This window comes from Mycteria americana, chromosome 2 (genome assembly GCF_035582795.1).
Source record: "Mycteria americana isolate JAX WOST 10 ecotype Jacksonville Zoo and Gardens chromosome 2, USCA_MyAme_1.0, whole genome shotgun sequence".
In the NCBI taxonomy this organism is placed as follows: Eukaryota; Metazoa; Chordata; class Aves; order Ciconiiformes; family Ciconiidae; genus Mycteria; species Mycteria americana.
The window spans coordinates 72555433-72565887 of record NC_134366.1 but is presented as its reverse complement, the minus strand read 5'-3'; the positions used below and the strand labels follow the sequence as shown (position 1 = coordinate 72565887).

Genomic DNA, 10455 nt, shown 5'->3' with positions numbered 1-10455 from the left:
TCAGAGGAATTACATATTGCCTCTTTGTGGGATACATTTCAGCATCTCCAGCTCTTAGTGCCTTGTCATGCTCTCTAACTCTTCGCTCACTACCTTCCTTAATTCCCCAAACTTGCTTACTTGAAATCTTTTCCCACTGAACAACCAACCTGTTGTTATCAGGGCAGACCCAAGACACTAATGCTTTGCCCTCAGCCTCACTCTTTTTCTTGAAAGTCCAGCTGGGTCTCCTGCTGAGCGATTTATTTCCCCAACCCCCGGATCTCAGTGCCTCATTCTTTGTAGCTCATATATCACTTTTTGTGATGCCTATCCACCCGACTGGACAAATAACAGAGCACTGAGTCTCTGCATTTTTCAGTGCTGATTAAAAGGGGGGGAGGGTGGGGGTGGCGATTAGAGACCTGGCCCAAGCCCCCTTCTGCTCCCGCCACCCAGGGAGGACACCCTGGTGACCTTGGTGGGCACCTGGGCAGCCGCCCCGTGCACCTGCGGGCCTGCCCGGCCCGGGGGACGGCCCGGCCGGTGCCGCGGCCGGAGGGACCCTCCTCACCGCAGCCGGCTGCCGGGGAGAGCCCGGCCCCGCGGGCCCGGCAGCCTCCCCCCCCACCACCACCCAAGCCGCCGCCCCGGGGAGCCACCTCCGGGCGGGGGCGGTGGGGCGAGCGCGGCCCGGCACCCCTCCGCGCCCGGCGGCGGCGGCTCAGTGCGCAGGCACGGAGCGGGAGCGAGCGGCGCTCCGGGCCGTGCATCATACGTGGTGTCTGGGGCCGGCGCGGCGCAGAGCGGAGATGGGACCGGCGCGGGAGAGCCGCAGCTAGCGCCGCCGCGGTTGCTCAGCCGGCCGTGGGGAGCGGCAGGAGGGACAGGTAACCCCGCCGCCCCGGGGCCGCCGCTCCCGGCAAACTTGGGCTAGGCAGTTTGGCGGGGGCGGCGGACGGGGGAGGCTCCTGTGACCGTCGGCGTCCTCACGGGGGGCGTACCGCGCGGCGCTTCCCGCGAGGGAGGTGGCGGTGGGGCACCGGCTGCCCGGCGGGGGACGGGGGGGCTGCAGCGGGGCCCCCGGGCTTCGCCTCCCGGCCCGCGGGAGGGGCGGCCCGCCCGGGGAGACTGGTGCCGCGCTGCCCCGCCGCCGGGAGGGGCTGCGCCGCCGCGCTGCGCTAGGGGGCGCCGTGGCCGGGCGGTGCGGGGCCGGGCCGGGCAGGGCAGGGCCGGGCCGGGCCGGGCCGGGCTGCTGCCGGCGGGCCGGGAGGGGTGAGGGCCGCCAGTCGGTCGCGGGGGCCGAGATCTCCGCCGGGGTGCGGGCGCTGCGGAGTTCTTCCGCTTCGCCCGGGAAACGGGCGATCGAGAGCGTGTCCTGCCCGGCCGGTGCGGTCGTTGGCCGGAGGGGCCGCGACCTGGCGGCTGGGAAGCGAGCGGAGCCGCCGCGCCCCGGAGGGGAGTCCCCGGCCTGTGCCCCCCGCGGGGCCTTGCCCCCCTGCACAGGAGAAGGCCCTGCTCGCTGCCCCGTGCACGGCAGGGGGGCAGGAGTCGCCCCGGAAAGCAGCCGGGCACCGCAGCGGTCCTCGGGGGAGCGGCGGCAGCCCCGCTGCCCCGGCCCCGCGTGAGGGCAGGGCGCTGGGCGGGAGCCGAGGCTGCAGGGGGCTGGCGTCGAGTGTGGTGGACTGGGTCAGGCTGAGCACGGCTTGGCCCAGCCTCTGGCCTGGGACCGTGCTGGGCACTGGCATGACAGGTAGCTGAGGCATCAAAAACGCCACCTCGGAGACTGCTGTCGAAGACAGGTTATTTATTCCGGTATCCACTCTTCACAGGGGTCTCACTTTCCGTAGGTAAGGACTGGAGACATGGCCCTCTGAACAGAAGGGTCGAAGTGTGTAAACCTGAGGAAGGGAGAGGGGGACTTCACCTGTGCGAACGCATCGGCATTTGTGGCTTGCATTTGGTGGCTGTGTGGTGTCGTGGAGCAATGGCGCATCCTAATTTGCTTTGTCCTGCCTTTCAGATGCCATTTCCTTACATTTTCTTAAATGTGTCCAACCCTTCAATAAGAAAGCAAAGTAGTTGGAAAATTTATTGGGTAATTTTTCTTGGAGTTTACTCATCTTTTAATCTGCCTGTTCACCAATCCAGTCACATCTCCCCAGATCAGTGGAGAATAGTAAAGCTCAAAGTAAACAGGACAGCTTTTGCCATGGAAACAAAAGTTGCTAGGGGATGGATTGCTACTATGCAGTGGCGTGCTCTGAAGCTGTGATCATACATCCCATGTGTTCCTAGGCACCTTGGGTAAAGGCACTGAAAAACTTTTAATGATTAAACCGCTTCCTGCAGCCTGGATGCGTGTTCTAAGCTCGTGCATAACACAGATCTGGGTAACAGTGACTCTCTCTTTTTAGCAAAAGTTTCCCAACATTTCAGCATTTAGTTTCTCAGCCATGAAGGCAAGACATGCAAATACACATCAACGCTCAAGAGATCATAGCTCCTGCAGTATTTATTAATCCCACATAAATTGATGCTGTGACACGCGTTTCCTTCTTATTTATGGAGAACTGTTGTCTCCCACCATACTCTGACTGTTTCAGTTCCTCTGCCCCATCTGTAAGTAGGAAGAACAACATTATGTTTACATTGCAGCTGAGAAAAGAGACCATCTTAGGCCAAATTACCGGGCTGCTTCAATGAGTCATGTAGGGCTGGGGAGCCTTCTTCCCTTCTCTCTAAGGGACAAGATATTTTGCAAAAGAGAGGAGTTTACTTATAAGTGGAAGAGTCTGAGCATAAAGAAAATGTTCAGTAGGACTAATATTATGCAGTGCTTGAAAAGAATTAATGATGCTGGCCATCTTTTTTTTTTTTTCCTTCCATTTTAAAAGGTCATACTGCTTGATGCTATCACAACTCTTTCAAGTAAAAGATCATTCTTTTGGTTTTTGTTCCACCTCCCAGCTCTTATTTATCATTTTGCTCATATGCCTGACCAAAACCACCTATTAGCATTTTACATTGCTAAAGAAAAAGAATCTATGTGTAATATAAGTGATTCCAGGGTGTGTGGTTCTTATAGGCAATTATTCATCAAACTGTTAGAAACACTACACCCTCCTTTCTCTCTCTTGACTAAACCTGCAGACAGTGCAGTGAATGCAAGATAGTGCTTATACAGCTTTCTGTCACATTACATTGAGTTTTCTTAAATTAATTGCAATAACTGCTGAGTCTGAACCAGCAACTAATGTGCTTCACCTGGTTTCTGAATTTTGGAGAAACCAAAGAAGCTCTAAAATTGTCTCCTGCTGGCAGCTGGAGTAATGCAAGTGAGCTTTGGCAGGCCACATTATCTGGTCATGTTAGGCCTGGTCCATCCCTGTGTTGACCTTATGGAGTCACTTACACCTGGGGCAAATACCTCCCTTTCTGCTCATTATGTGATGCTAAATGTGCTTACCTGAATGACTTAAGTTGACAAAGAATTAAGTGTAGTTTATTTAATGAGGTAGGGTTGATGTGACAATAAAGATCTAAGTAAGGACCCGAGAGAATGAGTCTCTGCAGAGCTTTGGTTAGCCTCTTTACTTTCTTCTCTTCCTGATGTGGGAGATGGAGTGCTTGCTTACTCGTAACCAAAAGACATGTCGAGGGATATGGGCGTAAACTGTTCTTATCCTTGAGGTATAGGCTGTGTGACCCTGTGTGTGAGAGCTGGGGCAGCTGTGGTAAACTACACCATTGCTTCATACTCTCCTTTCACCCTAAGGTATTTTTATGAGGTGGGCAGAACTCTGGTTTTATGAGAACTCTGCAGTTCTTGTCCTGTGGAAGATGGCAGCTAGCTGTTGAAGAAATGGTGGCAGTGAGAAAAGAGGACTTCTTTTCCTCTCTTTTCAGGTAGGGAATAAACAGCAGAAGGAGAGACTCCCAAGGAAAGCAAAAAGAGCTCTTTTGCAAAAGAAGAAACAGGCTCTAAAAGTAGATTAACTTTCAGCATTTCCCCACAAGAGTTCAGATTATATACTTATTTTCATACCACTATTTCTTTTTTTTTGTACTTCAAAAAGTAATAGTGTTCAAAAGCTCATAGCATTGTAGAAGGGCTCAACAAACTAATTTTTTCAACATATTAGCTGTAGTAGGAAATGTCACTATTAGCGACATACAACTTGACAGAGGGTGGCCCAGGTGCCAGGCTCTCCTGCTCACCTGGTGAGCAGCTGGTACTGCCCGGGAGTTTCTTGCTGTGTCAAGGTCTCCATCCACCCTGCCTGTTTCTCTGCCTTGCCTGAGAAGGCCAGCTCCTTGAGCACACTCCGGAGGGCACTGATGCTGTACCATCAGCAGAGAGCAAGCCCATCCACAGAGTCAGAGAGCACTTCTTTGATTTCCTAACGCTTTACGGTGGCTGAAGTGGAAAGGGGAAACCTGCAGGGGACGCAAAGGCAGTTCTGGGTTCAAAGACGGGGCTCCAGCCAGAAGCTGTGCCTAGTGCTACCCCTGCTGCTCTGCAAAGCTCAGCCACCAGCACTGTCCCCCCTCTCCTGAAAGGAGCTCTGGCCCTTGCTAGGGCCCTCAGCATCATGCGAGCCTCCTCCTCCACTCAGTCATGACTTCTGTGTGAGCCTTGAAACCTCATCACGAGTTGCAAGAGAGATATTTGCAATTAAAAGATGTTGAGATCATGAAATCCCAAACTACCTACATATTAGATATACAAAATAAAAAACAAGATTATGGTTTTTTTATAAAGAGGAAAAAGCAAACCCCTCTATCCCTGAGTCAAGAATGCAACCAGATTCCAAAAGGCTGGAAGATCACTGTTACACCAGCAGTGATTTCGGAGCCAGCCAAGAGCTTCATTCAGGCTGTTGCCATTCCCCATTGATACTTTCTGGCTTCTGCTTAATTTAAATGCAGCAGTATTTGTTTTTCTTGCATACTCAGGTATTTCATACCCAGCAAGATGACCCATTCCTGAAGGGCAAAGAGCTGTAGGGCTGCAAAACTGGGAGGTCCTAGCTGCCATGAGCATGTCAAACCTTCCTTCCTTCCCTCTAAGTAAAATTGCTGTGGCAATCGGATGAACTGCTTAAAGCTGATATAAATTGAGCTGTGACATTCAGATGCAAAGTACTGATTAACAGTTCCCTTTGGACTAAGATTTTTTGAACTGCTTTAAAGAGAAGTCAGTCAGCTTAAGTAACGTTGACCTGTCGCTCAATTTTTTTAAGGGCCAGTATTACTTCAATGAATTCAGTAGCATTGCACCTGTGCAAGCAAGTTCAGGCCTGGGACCTGCATAGTTAAATACAAATTCTGTGTGTTAGGAGAACTTCCATGAAGTGGAAAGAGTAGGGATCATTGTTGATAGTTTTCATAGCAGGCAAAATTCTGATTTTATTAAAGTCAGCAGGAGCTTGGGCATTGCCTTCTCCAAGGGAGCAGTGGTTTGCTACAAGTTTAGTATTTCCATTTCACTCTCTTCAGTGAGCAGATTGGTGCTGTTATGGCATTCCATCTTTTTCATTTTTAATTATCCATATTTAAGTACAGGATATATACAGTTTCAATCTGTCTATGACTTATTTTGCCTCTGTTTCTCATGGCTATGAATGCTATATCAGTGCTTAGGCCTGCACTTCAAAAGCTCAGGCAAAACATTAAGAAAACCTTACCCAGCAGTCTGGAAAGTTCTTAAGCTTGCAAACTCTAGTTAACTGATAGGAGCAGTCTGGATGAGAGGCAACGTGAGTCCTTGAGGGATGCTGGCTTTTGTTACCTGATATATTCTGCTTTTTTCAATCTCCATGGAAATGCAGTAGCATGCTAGTGCAAAAAGATGGGGAGGGGGCACCCTACATAAGGGAGGGAATGTTCCCTGCAGCACCTTTAGGCTGTGCTGCGCCAAGACGCTGAGTGCCTTGGGTTCGCTTGAGCAGAGTCACTGCATGCAACTCTACCAGGCTCACTTCTTGGATTGGAAAAAAGTGAAGGAAAGGTCTCTTCTGGGCTACTTTTCTTCGTGTCATCTGGAGAGTTTGTAGCCAGCTTTGCTCTCCCGCCACATCAATAACGATCTGCTTTGCATGAAACCTCTCATTGCAGGTAGGAAGGATGAGCTCCTATGCTGATATCTGCGGGTCCAAGCATGCACAGGGCAGCACCGAGGGAGGGTACCAACGCTACGGAGTTCGGTCCTACCTGCATCAGTTTTATGAGGACTGCACAGCTTCAATTTGGGAGTATGAGGATGATTTTCAGATCCAGAGATCGCCTAGCAGGTGGAGCTCTACGTTCTGGAAGGTACTGCCCCTTGCTGTTTACTGGAGAGAGAAAACTCTCATTTCAGGACTTTCCCATGTAACTAACGGTTTTAGGTATTCATCCAGAAAGGCCTTCTTTTGCTCAGTTTTCCCTGAGATGACTGAATAACCATCTGTCTGAAAGCAGGGCGCTCTTACCGAGATACATCAGCTTCCAAGGGAGTTCTGGGGTCTTTGGATCCTCTAGTTTCTTTGTCACAAGGAGCCATGTCACTGAAACATTAAAGTCTTGTCTGGGAAACCCCACCCATAGCTTGAAAGTGTAGTTTACCTCTGCTGTGCACCCACAATAGTCCTGCCAGATTACTGGGAATAGGACTGGTAGGTTAACAGCAGTAACTCTGGTTCTGTGTGACCTAGGGATCAAGCAAACCCCAAGATCTCCACTAAGGTCAGGGAACTTGACAGAATTGGAGAACACCAGAGGTTGGAAGGGGCCTGTGAGGCCATCTAATCCAGCCCCTCTGCTTTGATGGTAGGGCCATTCTCTATGAACCAAATTTTGCACTTACACTTTAAATGTGCTAGAAATATTCTGTGATCTGTTCGTGGCAATAGCAACTACCTTCTAATCCCTGCAAAGGAATGACATTTCATGGAGTAAAAGCAAGTGGTGGATATGACAGACTGTCAGCAGGGACTGAACTGCTAGTGCTAACCACCACCTAAAGCTAAAGAAATAATCTCTCGCACAGCACTGAGGTTAAACTGTGATCCTCTCTGTGATGGAGCCTTTGGACATGAAATGCTATTTAGACATATAGATGCATGTTCTATTGTTTCCAGAAATGTCAATACTGAATTATATAAATACGAGTTGTAAAAAGACAGTTTCTCCATATATTCTAGTTCTAGTAGGGCCACATGGGACCTAAAAGAAAAATATCAGCCTTCTCCTAGAAGAGAAAACTGTACCTGCAAGACACTGTGAGAGCTAAATGCCTCCTAGGACCACTTACCAACTAAAAACTGGAAAAGCATATTAATTGGGTTTTTTGTTTGTTTGTTTTCCAGGTCGGACTCATCTCTGGGATGGCTTTTATGCTGATAGGTGTAACGGTTCTTGTAGTGGGTTTTCTTGTCCCACCGAAAATCGAAGCTCTTGGGAAAGATGATTTTGTTGTGGTGGATACCCGTGCCATTCAGTTTAATGGGTCCCTTGATATATGCAAGCTGGCAGGAGCAATCTTATTTTGCGTTGGAGGGTCCACTGTGGCAGCGTGTCTGCTGATGTCTGCTTTTGCTAAAAGTTACTCCAAAGAAGAAAAGTACCTCCAGCAAAGATTTAAAGAGAGAATAGCTGATATAAAAGCCCATGCACACCCAGTCACAAAAGCGCCAGCACCGGGAGAATCAAAGATACCTGTCACTTTGTCCAAAGTTCAAAATGTCCAACCTTTATCTGAAACCTGACCCTTTCCTTAGGTTTTGTTTCTCACTTGTAGATCACTTAAACTGGCAAATATCAGCTGTTGTTGGCATATGTGCTAGTCAATTACATTGAGTGCTCTGCTATACAAAGACACAGCTGATGGGGAAGCTGCTCCAATACAAATTTAGGATTGGGGAAAGGGAAATTATGTGATTAGACCTGTGACCAATATATTCAGTGTATTTGAACATTTTAATCTGTGTTGAACCAATAAGTCCTTGCAACAACGATTAGGTGTTTAGCTTATCAGATTGCATCCCTGGAAAATATAGGGTGCGTTTATGACAGCTGTACCAGGAACACCCTACATCCCACTGTTTAAAGTTTAGATGAGTTGGCTTTTTGTTTAAATTTCTTCTTGCCTTTAAAATACTGTTTAGTCTTACTTTTACCACCTGGTTATGCTGTCTGGGAAGCCAAGATTCTGCCCTTGTAATTTGCACTTGTCCTCCTGTCACATGCTACGATCTGTATCAAAATAATACTGCACAGGTAAAACATACATGACAGTGAGTGCTCTTAATTTGATCCTGGCACACGTCACTTCCCAGCAATGTTACTTTCTGGGAAAGGCAAGTTATACTTGATCCTGAGTTACAACTCACCTGTGCAAAGCTGCCACTTTTGTCTTAGAAATTGCCATATTAACAAAAAATACAAAATAAAGATAAGTCATATGGGAGGAGGAACATCATACTTGTGTGTCTTTGGTTTGGTGTTGTTTCCTTCATTATATTGTATTATGTTTGAAGCTTATACAAAATATTTCAGTTTTGGCTGGGTATGGATTACTAAATGTGGTTTGATATGCCCAGGCCCCATATTCTGTCAGTACATTAATGCCATGTTAGAGGACCTTGACATACTCATCTAAAGACATTTTGAAATGCTGTTTATATTTTTATAGAGGATAGAAAAACTTATGCTTAACCAGATACATTTGTGTAAACGCTTACCTGAAGACTTGTCCTTTCATGGAAGACCCTTAATTATTTTCCTACCCAGGGCAATTATTTCACTGTCTTAATCTATGGATTTAAATTAAACTGTATAAAGAAAGATGTGACATTTGTACTCTCTGACAATATGTGCCACCTTATAGTTCTGTCTATTTTTTGAATGGATTGAATAAAATTCTAGGCGTGAGCCAACCATATATTTTGTGAAAAGTCTCTTTCTAGTGAAACAGGTTTCTCTATAAATCTAATATTTCAGTTTGAAAGGAGAAATCAGCAGTTGAAACTCACCGGTCTCTTAATGCAGGCTGTGTTTTCAGCTTTCATAGGTGAGGAAGTCACTTACTTTGGTGCTGAATAAAAAAGATTCCAGCACGCTAACGCCAGGTACGTGGTAACAACTGTGCTCTTTCCCTTGCTGATAAAACATTTTGTGATCCGTGACTGGGTTCATACTTCCACAACTTAAACCAGAACATAGGTGTTTGGAAGTTTCAGCTGAATCTGTGATAATTTTCATGGCTGACAACAGCATTGGAAGTAGAATTTCCTTCTGAAAAGAAAGTGCCTATCTCAGCAACACGATTGCAGTGTCCAAACATTAGCACGGAGAAGATGGACGATCAAGAGCTCATCACATGCACATGACTACAGAGAATGAAATGAAGTAGGTTTTGGTGCATCTGACAATTCATTGGCACCCATATATTAGAAGTGCAAAAGCACATTGCACCCAATGCTTAAAAATAAGATTGTAATATCGGGGGAGAAGCAGATGAAGCAGTGCTAAAGAGGAAAAGATGAGAAGAGTGGTAAGGTGAGGAGCTGTGTGTTATTTATAAAGAAAGCCAGCAAGAACAGGGGTGATGGGTAGCGATTCCTCACAATGCATGTGGCAGGACTGGGACACGGGGACAGGCTGTCGCTGCTACCGTTCGTTAGTGATTCCAGGTAGAGAGGGTCCTCAGCGCTTTCTTTTCAGGTTGGGAGGAATTTTGTTTACTGCTATTAGCTTTTGCTGCTGTCAGGCTATTGGTGCATGGGCAGCAGAGAGTCAAGCTGTCCTGACCTTTTCAATGGAGAGTTTTTAATTAAAAATTGTGCATGGAGGAAATGTGACATTTTAAGTTTTACAGGGGAATTCACCGAAGGAGATGAGAGTGAGGGCTCCTGTAGCTATTACTGAGTCCCTTCTCTCCACCTATCTTTCCTTAACACTGTACTGGAAGTTTGACTGAAAATCCAGCTGGAAAAGAAAGCACAGGTTGAGCTTGTTTACCCGAAGTAGCTATATGGGTATAGAGTTCTCTTTAAAACACACCCCACATGTAGATACACACATGCAAGCGTTGCTAAATTTTTGTCCAGAGGACAGCTGACCCGACGGGTAATGAATAGAGCTGATACAAGCGCCAGGTGTTCGGTCACATTGTGCATCGCTCCTGCAAAACAGAACATGCTTTGACAGTATGAGAGAGAATGAGTCATGCATGGCATTACCCAGGTGTTAGGGAAAAAGAAAAACCCTTGAGGATCTTACTGAAGCTTGCTGGGAGAGGAAATGCATTTGGGATTTAGCAGCAGCAGCAGCAAAGCTGGTAATGCTGTCATGGCTAACGTTGCCACACACATTTCACCTCATTAAACCCTTGTTTCAGTTGCCAAGAGCTTTTCCAGTATTGAGACCTCCAGAGGCTGCAATCCTTCACAGCAGAGAATCAGGGCCGCATAGGGCTTTTGTAGAAATACT

General features: G+C 47.6%; 1 protein-coding gene across 2 annotated transcripts; it reads left to right on the top strand.

Annotated features, from left to right (window-relative positions):
• The first annotated feature begins 417 nt into the window (after positions 1-417).
• NRSN1 (neurensin 1) lies at positions 418-8895 on the top strand. Of its 2 annotated transcripts, none has more exons than XM_075493749.1 (3): positions 418-869; positions 6100-6297; positions 7332-8895. In XM_075493749.1, the coding sequence occupies exons 2-3, from the start codon at positions 6109-6111 to the stop codon at positions 7728-7730; spliced, it is 588 nt and encodes a 195-aa protein (XP_075349864.1). In that variant the 5' UTR covers positions 418-869; positions 6100-6108; the 3' UTR covers positions 7731-8895. The 2 variants fall into 2 exon arrangements, with proteins under 2 accessions (XP_075349864.1, XP_075349865.1); XM_075493750.1 differs by lacking the exon at positions 418-869 and adding an exon at positions 1303-1829.
• The last annotated feature ends 1560 nt before the right edge of the window (positions 8896-10455 follow it).